Source organism: Lates calcarifer, linkage group LG11 (genome assembly GCF_001640805.2).
Source record: "Lates calcarifer isolate ASB-BC8 linkage group LG11, TLL_Latcal_v3, whole genome shotgun sequence".
Lineage (NCBI taxonomy): Eukaryota > Metazoa > Chordata > Actinopteri > Centropomidae > Lates > Lates calcarifer.
This window is the reverse complement of record NC_066843.1, coordinates 11,358,650-11,380,035: the sequence shown is the minus strand read 5'-3', so window position 1 is coordinate 11,380,035 and position 21,386 is coordinate 11,358,650. Positions and strand designations below refer to the sequence as shown.

At 41.8% G+C, this 21,386-nt stretch overlaps 1 protein-coding gene and 1 long non-coding RNA gene across 2 annotated transcripts; one reads left to right on the top strand and one right to left on the bottom strand.

Annotated features, from left to right (window-relative positions):
* Positions 1 to 103: 103 nt before the first annotated feature.
* Positions 104 to 19,143, bottom strand: ern1 (endoplasmic reticulum to nucleus signaling 1). Its single transcript, XM_018670938.2, is given in 24 exon segments — positions 104 to 1,245; positions 1,248 to 1,497; positions 1,595 to 1,618; positions 1,620 to 1,663; positions 2,328 to 2,451; positions 2,780 to 2,907; positions 3,097 to 3,244; positions 3,854 to 4,053; positions 4,159 to 4,258; positions 4,389 to 4,578; positions 4,689 to 4,779; positions 4,902 to 5,166; positions 5,386 to 5,580; positions 5,713 to 5,828; positions 6,197 to 6,356; positions 6,750 to 6,828; positions 7,431 to 7,692; positions 7,786 to 7,887; positions 8,381 to 8,503; positions 9,527 to 9,599; positions 10,334 to 10,406; positions 10,613 to 10,646; positions 12,949 to 13,069; positions 18,861 to 19,143. Coding segments are annotated over 24 exon segments (3,282 nt in total). The 5' UTR covers positions 18,939 to 19,143; the 3' UTR covers positions 104 to 943.
* Positions 19,144 to 19,241: 98 nt separating this feature from the next.
* LOC108879614 (uncharacterized) lies at positions 19,242 to 20,376 on the top strand. The gene is made up of 3 exons (XR_001960373.2): positions 19,242 to 19,477; positions 19,562 to 19,683; positions 19,879 to 20,376. It is a non-coding gene; the product is annotated as an uncharacterized LOC108879614 (long non-coding RNA).
* The last annotated feature ends 1,010 nt before the right edge of the window (positions 20,377 to 21,386 follow it).

Sequence of the window (21,386 nt, the reverse complement as noted above, 5' to 3'; positions counted from 1 at the left end):
CAATCTTCCTGGTTAATTTGCATTTTAGTCAGTGTCCATTTTTTTTATTCCCAGATTCATTGGCTGGTTTCATATATACAGTAATTCATATGAAAACACAATCTTAGTATAAAAAAAATAGAATTTAATGTGCATGTCATTAACTTCACTTTGACACCCTTGAAAGTTATTATACATGAGCATTCTGCAGCCTGAACTTTAAACTCATATTTGACTACATAATCACATGAAAATGAAGTTACCTACTGTATTCAGATGCCACCCTGAACACCCTTTGGAACAGTCCACTCTTACTGAGTCAGCACAATAGTCTTGATTGACAAAGGAGAAGCAATCTAGCAGCATTAACTGGAATCAAGCACATTTAGCATAGTCGATTTTAAAGATCTGTACCCATACAGCACAGTGATATTTTTTTAAAAAGGCACATCGGCCACATTAAATGATTTCTCATTAATGATCCAAATTCTGAATCAATCTATACAAAAATATACATACAGTATCTGTGCAGTGAACAGGCTCGCTCAGAAATACAACATTGCACAATGAAACTACCCACATGTTCAACAATATCCACGTTTCCCACAATAGAGCCTAGTTATGTTTTGGGACAAACACTTTTTTGGACATGCCGTTACAAAATAATAAAAACTTTCTTTGCTCAGTTCAGCTACAAGAAAAAAATGTCCACCAACACCCTCATGGATGTCTGACTTCCTCTGGGCAGAGACAGACCTGTGGACGGTTCTGTTGGGGAACATTATAACCCTGGTGAGCAGAAGGCACTTAATCTGGGGTGTAGCTGCTGCGCCTGGCAGTGGATCCCAGGCACTGCAGGCCTGGTCCTCACCAGCTCAAAGCTCAGCAACCACAGTCCCACTTGGCATCCGCTCTTTAAGGCAATGCTCCCGTCTGTGCTGGGTCCACCTGACTCTGGTCTAGTTCACACCGGTTCGTTGTCCAGTGTAGGAGGATTTGGCAGCGTGTGCATTTCAGACTGAATGGATTCTCTTTGCCTGAGAGGAACTGTAGGTGATTCTGGGGAAAATGTGGGGGTCAATGCTTGACTGTGCAAGTCAGTCTGTGTGGACAGAGCTGGCGCTTCTGGCTGCACTGTCTGAACTGGCAAATGTAAAGCTACAGGCTCGTCTGGTGATGTAGAGGGCACTGATTCAGCAGGTGTCGTGTGACAGACATGCACCGGCTGTGATGAATGTGTAGATCCTGGGGTTGTGAGGAGGGTGGTGTTGGGTGTTGAGTGCATGGCTCATTTTGTCTTTGTGGCCCTGGATGTGTGTTCTGGGCCTGTGTTTTTGCAGGCTGCTCTGCAGTAGAGTAGTAAGGCAAGAATGGCCTCTCAGGTGCACAGGTCCGCATGGCCAGGTAGGTGTGCATCAGCAGGTGGGGGAAGCGGGAGGTGAAGTAGGAGACAAAGTCATCAGGGACAGAGCCCAGGGTCTCCTGGACCTCAGCAGGCAACTCTCGGTAATGATGTTTCTGTGTGGGGGGAAGGTCAGGCATCAGATCTGACTGTAGAGACCAGTTTCATTTTAATACCAAGAACTTTATCATAGCCATATGAATACACTCTTACCTTGTTTCTCATTGCACGCAACAGGATCTCTGACCGACCCTCCCTTATAGGAGCGAAATTTCCGCAAATCTGCCAAAGAACAAGAGAGAGAGAAAACTCTTGAGAAAACCACAGAAAGAATTCCTGACTAATAACTAGGAACAAGTAAACAGGAAATCCTGAAATGATACCGCTGTAACTAAAGTACCCAAACTTGGACTCATCAATTCAAATTTGGAAGCACAAGAAGAAAGAGGTGAGATGCAAAATTTATAATGTTTCATTCAAATAATATCTGATGTCTAGGATTCTTCAAACAACTGGAAAGTACTCAAAAAGTAGGGGAAAAATAAAATAACTGGCTAGTTTTTATAAACATAGTAGTTTTGCAAATGTAGGAAAACATGAGTATTCTCGGTGCATACTTTCCACACACAAAATAAATAATAATGACTATGAGTGCCATTATAGTGCAAAGTCCAAAGAAAAGCAGTTTAAGAAAATATCACAGGGTGTGACACTCAGTGGGTGGTAATGCAGACAGGAAGCAAAACACACAACACTTCTGCAATATTTTCTAGTGATAGGATACAGCATTTAGTGTAGCTATAAATAGCTCTAAAGCAAACACTGATCAAGTCACTTTGTGGCGTAGAATACTATAACCCTAATTTTCAAACGATGAAAAACAGAGCACTATTTTCCAACAGGTGTCCCCTGGTGCTTTTATTTGAAGTTCTAACCAGTCTCATACCTGTCTGCAGTGGCACTGTAATATGCTCTCTCCAGTCACCCTTGACAACAGCCCTCCCCCCTCTCTCCAGCTGTCTCACGATTGGTCCGTCCAGCGGTTCCTTCTCTATTCTGTCGCTTACATCCTGCAAGCAACCACAGAGACATAAAATGTGAAATTTAATTAATATGCCAGACAGATAAGCCCACAGTCTTATTCTCATTCAAAACATTATTACACAAAACAAATATTTAAAAAGTAAGTAGGTCACATTTCCATAAATGAAGATGCAAGCACAATGCACTAGGCTGCATTTAAGTAAGTTTATTAGTGACAAATGCATACAACGTCTGTACTGCACCAAGATGTGGTTTGCATAAACAGAGGTTTAAACCACATCAGGGGAAACCCTAAAAGTGTGATCTTCACAATAAGCAGTGAAATTGTCAGGTAAGCAAAAATGTGACTGTGACCTGAAAAAACTGCAGCTCCTTCTCCAGGCTCCAGAAGAAAGGGTGTTTGAGGACACTCTCAGCTGAAGGTCTCCGGTGAGGCTCCATGCTCAGCATCTGCTCTATTAGATCTCTGGCTACAATGTCCCCTGTAAAACATGTTTGAAAAATTCATATATTTTTTTTGCCATCAAATAATCTGTACCAAACACTTTTAACAACCAATGTGCCTGGCCTTAATAATCTACCATTTATCAACAGCTACACTGCTGTTGCTGTTTAACACATCAGGATTTGGTTGGAGACAATCAAAACTGAACCAAAAGTCCAGTCCTCACCATGTTTGTCAGCTTGCAGATGATCGAGGCTGTAGGTGCCCAGTAGGATGTTTGCTTGCCTCTGCAGAGACTTGCCATAAGGGTGGCTTCCCTGAGACACCACATAGTAAAACACACAACCAGCAGAGAAGATATCAACAGCGCAGGTCTGCAAGGGAAAGAAAAGGAAAGCTTAGAGGAGATAACAACATGGCAGATAATCAAACAGAACATTTCACATATTTGTATGCAGTTTCTATTCTACTGTTGATTGCTATCAGGTAAACAGCTACTACAGTCTGAAACAAACCCACTGTCAGAAGTCTATCAGGTGACATTGTGCACAATGAAGTACTGTTTTATAAACATCCGTGTTTTGACCACAAGAATTTTCTGCAGGAACAAGGAAGCTTTGAAAGAACTCCATGCATTTCCACCACAGGGACAAGGGTCTAAATTTTGTTGCAGGTAAATATTTTTACCCCCCAAAAGTCCCTGCTTGGGAGGGGGTGGTACAGAACCTTTAGGGGTGGGGCTTCCAGTACTGAACATTTCTGATCTGTCAACTCCAGCAATTTATCTCAGCCACCATTCTGGAAAATCTGTAGCTGCATATTCAGTTTTCACTGTGCTTTAACACATCAACATGGAGTTACAGAAGAAAGAATACAACAAGATGGACCGGCTACAAAGTCTAAGCATATTGTTGCAGTGTTGCCCAACCAAAAACACTTAGAAGCACCATGAGAGAGCTGCTGCTGCTGCACCACTGACTCACCGGGTTATCTTTGCAGTCCTCACTGAGAACCTCAGGAGCGATCCAGCCCTCAGTGCCTGGCACCCCAGACCTTCTACTGAAACTGTGGCGGCCCACTGCTAGCTTCTTACACAAGCCAAAGTCTGAAATCATGGCCCGGACCCGACCATGAGCATTGGGCATAGATACCAGGATGTTGTGGGGTTTCAGGTCTCTGTGGACTGGAGGATGAAGGTGAGAGTAGAAAAACAAGCTGTCAGATAATGGAGAACAACAACCAATAATAATAAGAATGTGAAAGGGATTTCATATTCGAAGATAGATACCTATGTTGAGAGAGTGCAGATGAGCCAGTCCTGACATGGTCTGCTGCAGCAGCATGACTGGCTCTAATCCATGACGGTTAAAATCTTTCTTCTCCACATACTAGAAAGAGGAAAAACAGCAGTCAGTCAAGCCCAGAACCTATAACACAATGTCTCATATTGACATAGGTTGAAGATGTGTACAGCACTTAATTTTAAGTGCTTGAGTGATCTATGAATCCATTCATTACCTCCTGAAGTGAGGCAGCACACAGCTCAATGGCGATGTACTGGAACTGACGGTCCCGCTCAGTGCAGAAGTAGCGGATGACGTTCGGGTGCTCGTCTGACTCCCTCAGCAACTGAACTTCTCTGTCCGCAAAGCTGAAGCACTCTGGGAGAATTCTCTTCACTGCCACTGGACGGTTGTCAAACTGACCCCTTGTGGAGAAATAATGGAAATGCAACAGTTTAATCAAGTGATATTTCTTCAGTATTTTACTCATTTAACAAAAGTTCTTAATCGTTGTTGACTAGTTGTTCAGACTTACTTGTACACAATGGTGCCCTCAGCACCGTGACCCAAGACTTCTTTGGGATGGAAAGTTATGTTGCCCACTCGGACAACACTGGAGTCCTCCTCTGATAAGAGAAATAAATCATTTCAGTCAATGACACCTGGTTTGCCACTGTTATCAAAATGTAGAACTGGCACAAGTCAATTAACCTGCAAATGTGTAAATGCAATTTCTCTCAATCTTTACCTCCATCTTCGTGTTCATTGGCCGAACTGCCCAACTCAGACACGGACAGATTGGAGTGGTTGGAAGCGCGGGGGGTGACGTTGGGGCTGCTGTGGTCTGAGCATTCGGAACGAGTGTGGGCCACCTCCAGGTAGTCGTTGTCTGGGGCCAAGCCCAAGCCCCCGTCTGCAGTGGGAAACGGCTGCTGCCTCTGGAGTAGCTCCAACCTCTCCTCCATCTGTCTCTGGAACTCCTGATGCTGCAGCTGCTGCTGCTTATGCACACTCTGTGACAGAAGAGGATACTACGTCTGAGGTTTTTTTTTTTAAATTAACAGCCACTTTCTGTAGAGTGAGTACTTTTATTCTATCATTAAATTTCCTGCTATTACTTGTATACTTTGCAGATTTTCAACAAAGGACTTATATTTTCTCAACCACTGGTTTGTCGACCTTGGATACTGGCAGGTACACAACAGTCCACTAGGTGGTGGTGTCATACTTACTTTGGGGTATGTAATCACAAATGCCACCCATCCAGCCAGCAGGAACGTGGAGAAGATGATTGTGGCCATGTCTTTGAGCATCGAGTCCACAGGAGCTTCTAGACGCGCAGTGCGCCCACTGGCTCCAGGTTCCTGGATTGATGTCTCAGGCAGAGGAGAAGGGGGGCCGTCATCCATACCACTGTCATTCACCTTCTTTGACGCGATAAGACGGGGCAGCAGAAGTGAAAACAGATAGGAAGAGAGTGAGAAAAGCGGTGCAGATGCTTGGATATATCTGTAAAAACTTCAATCAAAATATCTCATGGATCACGCACTGACACTGACCTCGTCTACTTTCTTGTCAGTGGTAGGTGGGATGACATTGCCTTGATTGCGAGGGAAGTTGTCAGGGAACTTCTCCAGGATCTTGGTGTGAGCTTCAGGAGGCGTCTCATGATGACCTAGAATCCAAGAGTGAACTTTTTAATAATCTTCTCCATCATCAGGAGCAGGAGAATCATGGGTATCTGTCTACCCAAACACTTTCTTCAGTTCTGACGCTTGCAGGAAAACTTTTTATATTGTTTCACTTATTCACACAATTAATTTTATCGTCCAGCAGAGGGCAGTCTCAGTGTAACACAGTCACTCTGACTGCAACAGGCCATTTAAGGGCCTAGACTTCAACATGTGAAGCTTTCAGTGTGCAGCAGTAACCATTTTACAGAACTCTTTCTGGATGTCAAACCCTTGTGTGCAAATGGTTCAAGTGAGAAGTTTAGACCTGGTATTACGATCTGATTAAAGTACAAATAGGTGAATAATGTACCTATTAGGAGCAGGTAGTTCCTCATGAAATTGATACGGTTCTGCTCCCGAAGTGCTGAGTTGAACTTGACACTGGTGCTGGGTGTGATGACACATTCCTTGTCCTCTTCAGTCTCCTGGCTATCAGGGCCCTCCAGCATGGGAAAGGTACTGCCACGAGGCTGTGGATACACATACATATACATATACATATACATATACACACACACACACACACATAAGAAAAAAACTCAACAGTATTTCTCTAAGAGTAGCAAACTACTGTTCCTGAGAGCCAAGCCTGTGAGGCAGAGAGACTTTATGCTGAGGCAAGCTACAACACAACTGGCTAGAACAGGATGTAGGCATGCAAACTCCCTTGCATACCTTGAAACCACTCACCAAAAGTGAAGATTAATTAAGATACTATGAAACAAAGAGATAAATCACTAGGGACAGTGTAAGTGGGTACAAAACGCAAATTTTAACAAAAAACCAACATGTTTTATGTTCATGTATCACTGATAAGGTATGTGTTTTGCTTAAATGAAAATATTCATGTAACTGTCACTCACCACCACAGTGACTCCATCATGTACCAGGGAGGGAGAGGCATACAGACTGGTGGAGTATTTTCCCACATACAAAGTGGCCCTGGGAGAGAACAAGAGGACAACAGCTTACTTAAGTGTAAGAGCACCTTACGCCATGCTTCAGGCTAACAGAGGTGTGATATTTATAACAACAATACAGTCTCAGGAACAGGAGTATCTGTGCCTTTTTCAAATTCAGAAGAATTTTCAGTGTTCTCCATCACTTCCCCAAATAGGCAAAACTTTCACACTGGTTCCACCACTGAAAGTCTTGTTGGCCATTTTCAGCTGAGGCAGATGTGGACACAATGTATAAAAAGAAAACAGTACTGCAGTGTGAAACCAGAGCCAAGACCAGGCCCTTCAGCACTCCACTTGTTAGATATTACATGTCTAGACTCCATCCCAACATTAAGCAATCTTACATTAATCCTGACGCTGAGGACACTGAAGGTTCCAACATGTTTAAGAAAACTCTTGGCCAATCTTTGTTCTCTGAATGGTATTCAATAATACAAATGACAAAAAAAAATCCTTTCTGAAAACTTAGCTGACGTCTTAAAGAAGAAAAAAATACAAAGGAGAAATGTTAAAGTAACAATCATAAAAATCAAAGCCTTCGCAAGTGGACCTAGACAAAATGTCAGTCATTACACTGCTTACATGAACTTATTCTTGGGTTTCTTCTCTTTGGGAAATGGGTATTTCCACTGGGTAATGCGGCCAACCTCTCCAGACATGAAAGTGAGGTAACGCAGGGTTTCCACAGCCACATTAGTATGGGGAACTTTGCGGAGGCCCTCGCGCTGCCAGATGTACATGGCCACCACCGGAGAGTTGTAGTTCTGAACCCACTGGACATCACCAGATTCGCTGTCCACAGTCACCACGAGGCCATCGCCGTTGGAAACAAAATGAGCCATTTCTGCGGGGGAACCAAAGAGTGGACATGTGGTTGGGTGGTGGGTGAGAAATTAAACCCACAAAAAGAGAGAGAGAGAGTGTCTAAGAGTCTCACTGTATTTGGTGTCATCATCCGGAAGTGTGGAGGCGTAGTCAGAATAGGTGGCATTCCAGCGCAGCTCTCTGCTCTTGGTGTCATACATGGTGATGGTATATTCTAACAGGGAGAAGAACAAGAGCCACTTATCCACACAGGAAAAAGACATTTGTAATGCTTTGCTTTCCTTATGTAACACACACACAAAAGCCAGGCTTTGAGTATCCATTTCTGGGCAGGATTCATAGAATAAAATGTGAGGACACTACTGCATGACAAGGTGACCTCTGACTTGACACAAAGTCAAGCATTTACAGCAAGTATTTCATTTGCTAGGCTAGAATTACCTATCCCAGCTTCCCCAGACTTTAAGCACCGCATGGACAGATTAGGGGGTTGATGGTTATGTTAAGGTGGGGACCGTGATAAGAGTAGAAATGAGTGGGAGGTAAATAAGGGTTTGCCACAGTCTGAAGACAAATAGGCCTGTTAATTAACAGGATTAAATCAGCAACTGATTGGGTTGGGCTGAAAAAAGGGAGGGGGGTGGGGGAGAAAAAAAATGGCTTAACTTGTGTTGCTGGGTTGGTTTTTGTTTTTGTGTTTTTTTTACCTGTGCGTCCCAGATAAAGAAGAGATGAAGAGGGACACAGCATCTCAGCAAAAGAGGACGTCAGGGTCTGCTGTTTCTCACCAGTCAACAGGTCCACCACATACCACAAGTCCTGCTTCTTACCTGATCACACAGACAAGCACACACAGACAAAATGATCCACCTCTGCCGTGATTACAGCATTTACATTGTTCTTGGCAAAAACAAGTATTGCTGCTTCGTGATCTTATTTTCTAAGCATTTATTTTCTTAATAATGTAATTCTGTCTCTACATATTGTTTTTCTACTACTGCTACTTTTATCGACTCTGATAAATGTGACACCTCTTGCATCCGTTCCCCCAGGAAGAGGGTTACTCCTTTTCCCTATTTTCCTGTCAAAGGGTTATTTGTGGTGTTTTTCCTTATAGTGCAAAATACTCTACTCTACTACTTATGATTTTGGCCTCTATCTATAGAAAGCTGACTCTACAATTTTCAGTAAACTGTCAAGCCAACCAAAAGGAGCACAGTGTGCAAGCCTAATCAAGCAAAATAACATGCAGCCATTGAACCTTCACAGTTATGGGTGTTACCATTCTCTCATTAAATGACCAGCCCATGGCCTCTTTGTGTTGGCATCTTACCTATTTTTTTCACAGGCAGGGAGTGGCAACAATCATTGTAATAATCATTAATTGTTACAGATGAAAGTAAAATTAGGTCTCTTCAGTCTCTTCAATTCAGATAATCTGACAAAGGCAAACTGTTTGGCCTGAAAATTCCCTCAAACTGAGATTTAAAGAGTGAGAATTCAAGCCTGTAGCATTTTCAGACCTTTGCTTCTCCACTATGCTTTTCTGCTGGCAGCAGCTTCAGTTGAATGAAAACAAAAGAGTCACTGATAATGACTGTGGGGAGGCAAATGTCAGCCGTTTCCCTTTTAACAATGACACACAGTCATCTATGGAAGATTACCTTTCCTCTGCTAGCTGTTGTAAATTCAAAAGAGCACAGGCTATGAACGCAGGCTGAGTGGAAAAGAAAGGTACCGCAACGTATTCTGTTAAAGCCAGATAACGCCGGCTCATTTAGGCAAGGAGACACACGTAACACATAGAACAATGTGTTCAGTCAAAAGGCACCATTTCTATCTATTAGCCTTACCTGTGTAAAGGATTCCATCAGAACTGCGACAGGGAGAGGCTTGGACCAACTCAGGGATAGTGAATGGTAATTTCTGTTTGAGAGCAAGACATCAGCGTTAGCTATACACAACATCCTGTGTGAAATTTGTGGCCTAAGGTAGAAGGAGACGAGTTAAACAGTTCATTACATGCATGTACAGTTCAACTCTTAGACTAATTATGCAGGAAGTTTGAAGTTAGTATTTTTTGTGGTATGTCTTCTTCAGATAAATGAAAATTGCAAGTCAGCACTGTCTGAGAGAGTGGTCAACAGCAGCCATGTCATCACCACTGACAAAATGGTGACCACTGAGCTCCCAATTCATCTTGTGGAAGGGGTAGTAGTCTGAGGGTGAATCAGGTGAGTGTTGGGCGTGTTCAAATTCACATCCGGCAGATGACTGCACAAAGGCAGATTTTCTCAGACAGTGCTGACTTGCAATTTTCAATTACATGCTACAGACATACCACAAACGTTATTTAATTCAAACTTTCTCCAAAAATCCCTCAGAGTTGAACCGAATGTGTGTGTAACAAGAGCTGTTTTACTCACATCCATCTACCTTGGGCCACAAACTTACTTACTCTTAATAATAGATATAAGCAGAGCATTTTGCATGCTACCCCATAACTGCAACTTCAGAATGAGGGTGCATTACCCTCAGCATGACTTATATATACACGTGTGATGAGAGGAAGTGATTTCTATAAAACAGGGAACTGAAGAATGTTTCTCACTAAAGGGGAGAGAGAGATTAGACTTTGTGATAAAGTTATTTCCTCTTACTGTGAGGCCTTCGTTGTTCTTTCCTCCCAGAGAGTACAGGCTGCCATCATTTGGGTCAGGCAGAAAAGCTGGCCTGGTGGAAAGAGAAAAGAAGATCCAGCATCACATCTCGACACCGGCAAAAGGAAACTGCTTAAGCAATTAGTCTGAGCGACAGACAAGACAAGCTCAACAGGTTAACATATCCATTTGCTGTCACCGTCTTTTGTTACAGACAGGTGCGACACACAAGGATATGTGCGCTTGTGCCCATGCGGAACGTAACTCTGAGATACTTACTCTGCAACATGTGTGGGGACTTGAAGAACTGGATCTGTGAGGAGGGAAAAGGAGATGAGATGCAAGTCAGGATAGACAATGGAAACCATAGCCGATTAGCTGTTGTGTAAGAGAATGACGTGAACACGAGTGACATTCAACCACACTGAAAACAAAGTCCACATGAAAACGGATTGCCCTGTGGCAAACATGAAAGACAAACAGTCATGTAGTCAAACAGCTTTCTGTGAATGAGTCAAGCATATTGAAACAAAAAAATGTACTGTTTAATGAGACTATATTAATAACTTCCTCTAAAACGCACTGGAACATTTTAACATTTGCATGGCACAAAAATATCCAACAAACAGACTTTTGACCATCATCCTGGTACAGTAAAAATGAGGTAGCTCTGATTTCAATATTTGGATGAAAATCTAAAAGCAATGTGGTAAAATTTATCTGGCTAGTTACACATTTCCCTCTCTGGGATGCCCCCCAGGGACAGGTGCTTAAAGAACCACACCACATTACGTTTTTGTATGCTTCAGCCCTTTTAGTAAAAGTTTCGCACATTTCACTGCCTACTATTTTACAATAAGTAAAATAAGTATACAATAATATATGTTTCCCTCTGGGGAGCTATTAGCTGTTTATTTGAAAATCAACTTCAGAGACTGGAATCTTGAGATACAATATGTGATCTATCCATCCATTTGTCAAAGTTATATTACCGTTGTGAGGTGAGGGAGGGAAGTACAGACATTTCTTGTCGGTTTCAACTGTCATCCATTACATTATGGCTGCATTGGATTACTCATCCAACCATGTTTAAGGTGTCTGTAAATTGATTTTCATATCATCTGGCATGAATGATAATTAAAAGCTGCCTAGAAGGTTTTTCAATAAAAAACACTACTATGTGTCTTTGAGCCAAGAGCCAAAGTGTGAAGCCCAAACTGTCATTGCTGCTAGACAAACACACACTTCCCTACAGTGTGAACATACAGGGCGTGGGACAGATGGTGCTGATCTCTGTGGAGGTGCCCGAAGGGGTCAACAATAGCAGGGGGGAGGTGTAGGATTACCTAAAGGTGGTCAATGACTGTTGTGTTCGAGAAGCATCAGCATTCATTAAAAGTAATTGCAGTAACTGGAGACAAAACAATAGTTAGTTAACCCTGGCTGAAGTACAAATACATGTCCACAAAACCTACGGGAGTGACAAAACAGTGGCAGACAGTAAGGGGACATGCATGTGGGCTGAATTGTGCTGCCTTGGTCCAAGGAAAAGATTTCTGCTTCCCCCTCATTGTGTGGGTGTATGGTTGCCTGCCTGGAGCACAACAACAGGTGTGTGTGAAGCCTGGCCCAGAACTGGTCAGATATATATTCAACAGCTCATCCAGAAAAACAGATGATGCGGAGGAAGCAGCCTCTCCCTCTGATTATTAACGATTTGGGCATTAGGTGCACCTAACCAGGATTTGTAGGCTAAAACCACTTTAGGCCACCATAGTTTATAGTTTGGTACTAGTGAGGAAAATGTATGAATATGTCTGTGTGAAACAGGGAAAGCCTTCAATTGTCATTCTAAATAAAAAGAACAACCAGAAGCAACAGCAAATGTCTTGTATAGACTTTCTTAGCACGTTTTCCAGTAACCCCTCAGTCTATCTTATCACATGTGAGGTCAAAGCATATACCATAGTGCCTACATTAACATGGTAACTATAGCACATGCTGTGTGCGCAGGTGATACTACAGCAAAGTTGCTTACCCTTGCCCACTCTGACCTTGATTACAGGCTATATTTGCCCCCTCTCTCAGTTAATCATTACCCAGTTTCCATGCCTAACAGCAACATCTCAGCATTTTCCTCAAGTGCAGCCTAAACACAGGATTTAATTCTGGAAAATGTTTCCAACAACCAGTCCGAAATAAATTAAAGCTATAGCCATTTAAATAATCAGTCTAAAAGTTGTAAATAAAAAGCTTTTTTGTGGTCATGAATGAAAATATAGACCTAATTTACTCCATGGTCTTGGTAACAAACCCACAGACAGTATTAGAAAATAATAATGATGTAGGTTTAACTCTAGAAAGTTTCACCTGTGGTCCTCACTTTGTTAAATACTTTAGTTACTTTGTTGAGTTCTAGCAAACCCTTCATTACATAAATTAACACCACAAATGACAAAAGCCAAAAGCACCTTACTGTGGTTTAACACAAAAAGGGCAGGTTTTCCCTGTGGCAGCACACAAAAGCACTTTGTTTCTGCACATGTAACCTGAATAAGAGACAGGCATACAAACAGAAACTTGAGTTATACTTGACTCTAGTCCTCTCCTCTTACCTTCTTTCAGAGTCCATTTGATAGAGCCTGATTTCTTGCTAACGGCATGCAGGTTTCCATCCAAGGTGGACACAAAGAGCAGGCTTTCAGGAAGGGAAACTGTGCCTGCACTGCAAAACCCCTACAGAAACACAAGGCAGAAAAAAATATGTACTGTAAACAACCAGATCTAAAATCTGCATTAAATATCAATGCAACTTAGTTATAATCCATGTAAATTAGACATTGGCAGGGAGGCATGAGTGAGCATGAATGTTCCCAGTTAAATCCACAGGTTAGGGCAAAATGTGTGTCAGCATTAGGGTTGCGAATAATAACTTGTGTACCAAACAATAGTAATATGTCGAAATTACAGCAACTGATTAAATTAATCACACACTGATATGAGGAAATCTAGCAGAAGATGATCCATTGTGTTACAAATGTTGCTGAGTTGTGTAAAGAGAGGCCTGTTTTCATCATCATCCTGGTATGGTTAGCCTTTTGCTGGAAGGGGGTGGGTTGGTGTTTTGCTCTGAGCATTATGCCACCTTGGCCTGCTTTACAAATCAATGAACTTCAAATCAATACCTTACAATGACAGTTGAAGAACACACCAGGAGGGGAGCTGACTAGCTAGGTAAATGGGCTCCAACTGGGCTGTTGGATGAGCACTCAGAGGGTTTGAAATAACAGCCAGAGCCGGGGGCTGCAACATGGAGGAAGGTAAACAAACTGGACATGAGGCGGAGCACGTGTGCTACACTCATGCTAACACACAGAACGCACTACAAGGTTGGCTTGGCTTTTTTTAATGGATTTTGCAAAGGGACTGAGTGAAGAGAGCGCTTCAACTTCACTCTGCACAGATGAATAGTGGGCTGCCAGGCCATATGGGAATCCATCTTTCCAGAACCTTTTACTCCCACTCAGAAATACAGGGAACATAACCAGACATGGGAACACTTGGATGGCTGGGCTCAGTAAATGACAGATGTAGACAGTACATGTGACAAAGGCAATACTCCTACAGTCATCCAAGATACTCAGAGAAAATAAACTCAAACAAAATGTAGAAAATCCAGTGGAAACAATTGAACCCAAAACCACTACAGTGGCTACGTGACACAGCCTCATGACTTGACTTATGCCAGAATTAACAACACTGTGGGTGCCGTGTGCTCCACTCACCCACTATGGAATTCTAAAAACACTGTTCTTGATAACCAAGCCGTGGGCTTATGGTTTTTGGCCACAGTGTGCAGGATGAGGTCCAGTGGGGGAGTGTGAGAAGGCCTACCAAACCAGAGAGGACTGTATGAACTCAGCCTGACCAGTATCAGCACTTTGATGCAAACTGTTCTTTAAAGTTATATGCAGCTGACACAAACCAACACAGTTGAGGAGGCTGGGAGAACTGTCCATCTGACTGACATCGAGCATCAGCCCTTTCCAGCAGCCAGCTCGGGAATAAAAAACTGGGACAGCCACTAAACCTGCCATCTTTACCACAGGAGTCTGAGAAAGGCCGGGTGGCTGAGAGAGACCTCATTCTCCTGCTGAACCATTGCGGTATTGATCAACATCCCTGACTAATCCCCCCGAACAAGCCCCAGGGGACAGCGCAAATAGCCCCTACATATAATGTGGATTACCAGTTCATAATTACTAACACAGTCTTCTGAGCATTTAGCCACTTTTGAGGAGATAAGGAAGGGGGAGGTTGAAGTGCTCTTCAGCAGGGCACAAATAAACCGCCAGAGCTATTAAGTCAGACCTCAGCATGTGGCAGGGAGAGCAAATGCAATCGCCATTACTCAGGGCGTTTCCTCTTGGTTACACACATTGTACATTTCCAAACAAAACCAGAAACTGGCAACTAGTCAGACCCACAACAGGGTATTTTACAGTGCACAGATCTTTCCCCCTGAGTGAAGTTCTTCAGCTTAAATTTGGGAAAATACTTGCATGTTAGAACTTAAACAGAAACCATGGCCAAAACATCCCCATTAACTGAAAGTTTCATGCTATAAGAAACTGAGTCCTTCCACATTTGCCTACAGATCCCCTGCTATAGTCTCACATCCTATACAAGCATTTGAGTCAATATTGTGCACCTGTTACTGTTCCCACTGGGTTGCATGCATACGAGCATCACACAACTGCACTGGGAGAATCATAACTAATCTGTTTTTTGCTGCCCCCCTCCAACCTCTGACAGGGTTCTTGGTTTCGCAAGCAAATAACTTTCTGAACATCTGTTAGTCTCCTGGTCTTGGAATGGACACTCATATTCAACAACTGGTGAATATTCTACACTTCTGGGACATCTGGCTTACAATGTTTGGCTTGTCAGAGTGACTGAGAAGGGGAGTTATAAAGCTTATTAAAAGAGTGAAACATTGGGGCATTCCCTCTCATTTCCTTATTCTGTGTGTAACACAGAAACGTTCAGGTGTTGCGTAAGCAAGTTACATAATACGAACAGAACTGGGCAAAACCAAAGTCTTGGCGAGTTCTGAGGTCTTCACTTTCCCTTCTGCATTGAGGCCAGACATGGCTTAAAGGGACACAGACTACAATGCTCATGATATCACTGGCAGCAGACGCTGAGGCTTAGCGGCGCAGCCTGCTAAGCCTCAGCGTCTGCTGCATGGCAGACCAACCTGAACACAGGACTGGTTGTAACTGGCAGCTTTCCAACTGTGTGGACACGAGCACTTTAGTTGTACTCCTAGAAAGACTGAATATGTGGCGGCGGGGCAGAGGGGGTCACTGAGAGAGCAGAGGAAGGTACAGACTGTACGGACTGATATTCATCACAAACGCCTGTAAGTGGCCTAAAATGCCATCCAAAAAATATCAGACAACACATGATGCAACAAATGAGCCTGACTAAGTTTGTCATTGCATGCATCGTCATTTCAAATATCAGACCACAGGACAGGACTCAAATAAGTGCAAGACTCTAATCCCCATGGCCAGATGAACTGGTAGTCTTTCAGAGTGTGTGAAAGGGACAGTAAGATTTTTATTTATTCAGAGATGCATGCAGAAGAGAGACTCTTTAAGATAAGGACAAGGTGGCCAGATGTAATGAAATATGACAGGATGTAATGCATCACTTTTGATACAAGTATTAGCCAAAAAAGTGCAGAGTTTCCTGAAAATGACATGTGTTAAAGACATGCTGTAAAGCGGTAGCTTTTGAAGCTTAAGTTCAAAAACAGGAAATAATCTATTGGTGATTTGTATCAGATTCAGTGGAGAGTAAACGTGTCATCATACAGGCCCTAAACAGCGTCTTTAACAGACAAATCTCATATTTCTAGGTGAGACTTTGACTAAAAGATATCTAATTATCTAATGTATGAATTGGGCCTTAAATAACTGTCACTTAATTTCTGTTGAAAAGTGGCACACTCTGATTGTCTGCAGCAATAAGCAGTCTGTTTGCAGCTTCCTTGGGTGCAGGCAAAAACCAACACAGGAACCAAGAAATATTTATCTCACCTCTGGTTACTTGTCAAGAGAGGTGCAGTGCAGCAACACCTTAAAAAATATGTTTAGGAAATCAATTTAAAAATCCCTTAATGCAAATGAGGAAACGTGAACAAAGCAGCATTGAAAACAGCCTGACAATCCATCAGTGTAAAAGTCCTACATGAAAGTGGTAATTTGAAGTTTCCCTGCAGGTCTGTGTAACAGGCCCGGGGATGTTTGATTTCCTTAACAGTCTCACCAGACAGAGAGTCTGTGAATGTTCCCTTTGTTTCACATTTTAAAATTTAGTGATCACTGAAACATTTAGCAACCTCCCTTGTCAACACAGTCTATCAGTCGCTCTCTGCATGGTGTTGCTTCAGTGGGGAGGATGTCACGTGTTGGCCCTCGTTCAGGCACCCTCAGTCAAAGCACAGCCAATCTACTGCTGTGATAAGATAAGTCTAAGATCACAACCAAATCAGCGTGTTTTCTTTCAATCAAAACCTGAAAAATTGAACAAATAAAATATAGCCATAGTGACAGCAAAAGAACAGGCTGCAGCTCTGGTGCACATTGTCCACACAGTAATCTAAAGTTGGTTTAAAATATTATTATTGAAAATATTGGTGTTGTTATGATGGCTGACAGATGTGTGAAGTGAGGCATGAAAGTGATGTGAGACACATCATTTAGTCACTGGCTCATCCCCCTTACAAAGGAAAATCAGCTGACCTTAAAAATAGCTCAATTGTGAAGAGACAGTGAAAGAGAGACATAATGAGTCCTTTCTGTGTGGCTCTCCCATTTGTATCTCTCTCTCACACACAAACACACACATGCTTACATGTATGTCACTATCTATAGATAGCCTATCATTTATCACCCTCACTACACCAGCAGACTGCCTAACAGGCTAAGAGAAGAACCTGAGACATGATAGGGGATTATAAGGCTACTTTAATCTGCTGCTTAACTGAAGTGGTTTACTAGCTTGGAAGCTCATGGTCTCTGCCTCAAGTCTCTCTGGGGATCTGGCTCAATTTCAACTAGTTAGTCAACTCCTGTTCGTGCCAGTCACACCACTACAAAACACTATGCAATCCAGTCTCTTTCTACTTGGTTTCCTTGGGTTAAAAAAAAAATAAAAAATCAGATAATGCTGCATCACTACAGGATTTACATTCTAATTACAGCCTTCTCTTGCAAAGTTGTTGGTACCTTACAATCAGAATGTTTGTGTGCCACATCATATTGCATTTTGCAGAGAAACACAGATGTTTGTGTGGTTGTTTTGTACCGGCCTGGCTCAGTTTCTGCATGACTTAATCAACACCTGACCACACAGAATCATCATGCGCAACAATGCCGTATTCTGGCATGAAACTTCTGAAATTAGAGACTACAGATGCACACACACACACACAGTATCAGTCCTGCTGACTTCAGATGGCTGTAGAGATATAATCAATTGAGGGAGATGGCTCTCAAAGAGTGTTAAGTAAGTGTGAATGAACAGTGGTAACAACCATCCTTTAATTTTTACCTCAGCACAGAGACAGTTATTTTCCTGCATCACACTTCTGCTTATACTATTTAATCTAAATGTGTCTAGTGTGTTGAGAGAATGTATAAAATCAAAGTGTATATGCATTAACAAGCCAAATATTAAAAATCCCAACTATTATCAGCACAGTTCATCATGTTGCGACGCCTGGTTTGCCATTTGTACAAAATGCATTGCGCGGGGCCCAAATATAGTAAATATGTATTTCTAAGGCTGCTGCTGCACAGAACGTGTGTTCGGTCTTGTGAAATGATAAGAAGTGTGAAACATGCAAGCAGCAGAAATATTAGCATATCACCATACCTCACTACAACATCACTTCAGTGATTTTAGTAAGGCCTAAGTTTAACTAGTAATGTTAATAATAAGATGGCTCTTTACTTAAATTCAAAAACAATAAACATATGGTTCATACATACACACACAAAACAATGTCTCATAGTCCCTTAACAAAGAGGTCTTCATAAAAATCCACCTTTACCGTTACCCAGAAAGAAAAAAGGTGAAGACCTAAATTTTCAAGCTGTGGAGAAGGTTTTGTTTTCTTCATTTGTGAAACCTGACTGATTAAGTTGGAAACTTTCAATGATAACAATGCAAAGTTAAATACAAGGTCTTTAAAGTCCATTTTGCTTAAAAACTAAGTGCTTTAGCCTGCAAGCTAACGTTGATGTTAGCTCACTTCTGTCCTGTCAAGACAACACGCAGCATACAGACAGAATTAAATGTCCACTGAATGACAAACATTTCAGCGCGGACTAGTTAATACTTGTGAGACTGAAGTCAGAAAATCAGCCTTTGTTGAGATAAAAATGTGGTTTAGCGGGCAACTCCGAGCTAATGTTATCCAAGTTAAGCTAGCTTATCCAGTTAGCCCTCTTACCTTTTGTGGGAGACCAGCGCAGCAAAGCAACGCCAAGATGCACCACACCAGGGCCCGACTGCTCACTGTCCAGTCCATATTTCGTGGTCTCAAACCGGGATAGACAGTAGGTCCGGACGGCCGTCGACTACATAGAAAATGTGATTTGGCTCACTTAAGCAGACGTTACGAAATATTTCATCAACGCTGTAACGTTAAAGGCATTGAGCCAGTGGCGGTGGATACAACGTTGCTGGTTTAGGTCTGCTCCTTCCTGAAATGAAAACCGTGGGGGTTGGACTTTGGGATACATATCCAAACGAGTGGAGGAGGGGAAATGTAGAGTCGGCGTGAACCAATGAGAAAAAGGGCTCAGACACCGGATGTGGTATAAAATAGATCCGGGTGGACATTTTCTGCAGTTGAGTCCACCCCTGAAAAGCATGCTGTCTCTGGTCAGGCTAGTTAGACTTGAAATATTTGTAGCTAATATGGCTCTGAAGCGCTCTGTGCGCACTTTTTGTTATTATTATGACGATACATGATTGTTAGAGGTTGGAGAAAAAAAAATCTAAATTTGATAAAAGCTTGCACGTCGAAGCAGTGTGACTAGGCCGCATCGGCGAGGACATGTGAAGGTAAGATTGCATTTTTTAAAATAACAAAAATAAGACTACAAATGCAATGTTTATGTGCCTCCTACTTACAGTATGTTGTCACAGGGCTGGTGATAAACTCGGGATTGGTGCAGTGAGTTTGAGGCGATTGCACATCCACACGTGGACAGAGGGGTGGTGGAGGACTTGCTCACGAGGGCCCATAAAGATCCCATGATTTTATGATAGTGAGTATTAGAAAAGGAGGATGAATCTGAAGTATCTAGAAATCACTGTTAAGGGTTATGAGTGATGATCATGATGCGTTAGACTTCTGATTCAATTTTGAAGACAACTTTGATCTGACATGACCCACATACTGCTCTCTGTGATGACCGGTGTTGTCAATATCAAAGCTCATTAAGTATTTTCTTCTTCTGCAGTGGTTGGACTGAGATGGCGGACAAGCACGTGGATACTGTAAATCACCAGGGGACACCATGGCTTATAAATGATGACGTTTTTGCATTCCCTGATATTCATTTTTAAACTGGCAAATGAACAAATATCTGTATGAATAAAGTATTGGTCCACAAACTCAAATATTGGTGTTCATTTAATTCCACTTGACATGTTTTAGCAAACTGATTCTGTTGAAGGCACTTGTTTGAACCTGAATGGCGTTTTCATTGTCCATTCACTAAGGTCAAAAGCAGTGCAACATCATGTCTTGTCATAACTGGGGTTTCTTGGCAATTTCACCAAGTCTCTCTTTTAAAGCAAGGCACAGAATCTAAATGCAGTTTAGAACAATAACTTTTCTCTATGCAGAAAATGCACCTATGCAGGAAGGTAGCATTTTAAATAGGTCTGTAGTGCTGCTGGGATTGGTGGTCCTCCTCAACATGAACATATTGAGTCTTTTAAAAAAAAAAATAAAACTACAAAAAAAGTAACAACATGTTAAAGTGAAAAATCAAAAAGATGTATTTGCTGATTTTCAACTTGGACATCTGCAATGATTACGCAATATTTTACTGTTTTTTTATTTTTGTTTATTTTTTCAGCAAAAATCCTTAATGTCTGATTCTCTGGCCTCTGTTGTGAGAATTATTGTTTTTCTATGTTTTATATAATTGTAAATTCAGAATCTTGGGTTTTGTGCTGTTTGACAAAATAATACGTGATGACATTCACTTATCACAATAGATACGATTATCAATCAAAAAAATAAATGGAAGATTAACTGAAGTTGAAAATACTTGCTGCAGTTCTAATCATGAAGACGTTAAAAGTTTAGAAAAGTAATGGGATTGTCCTCAATTGTCTCCCTCTGATTTTCTTCCTCTTCTCTCACAACCACAAAGACGCATTCATTCTTCTGTCCAAGCAAAAGGTTTTATTGATCCACAACGATCAGAACCATAACATTCTGTGACATCACTGAACACAACAGCAATGTTTGATATTTTCATCACTGTGAAAATGAACAACACCGAAAACCTTGTGAAAACCAAAGGGCATGTCTTAACAGACACAAGTAATGGCACAAAGACTTTTTCTCTCTATCCTCAACTGATGTGTCACGTGGTGGCTCACTATGGAGGAATGTTTATTTTAAAGGCACTTTCTGCCTCATACACTTTGCCAACACACATATTTTAACGTAAAACATGTAAAAGTCACCTGTAAAGCAGCCGGGTGTCTTGGCAGATCATAAATTTGCTGTTGTTCTAGTTTATTGGTATTATTCCTCTTTAATGTGTACAGTACAGAACAGCAAATCAATAAATAATTCAACAACAAAAAAAGAGCATTCATTAGCTGGATGTATGCTGACAACATTAAATAATATGGCTAATATCCAGTATGTTATTTATTGAAATAAAACAGGAAGAGTGGGTTATGTTTCCAACTCTTTTCACATAAAAACTTACAGATTACCTTGTCC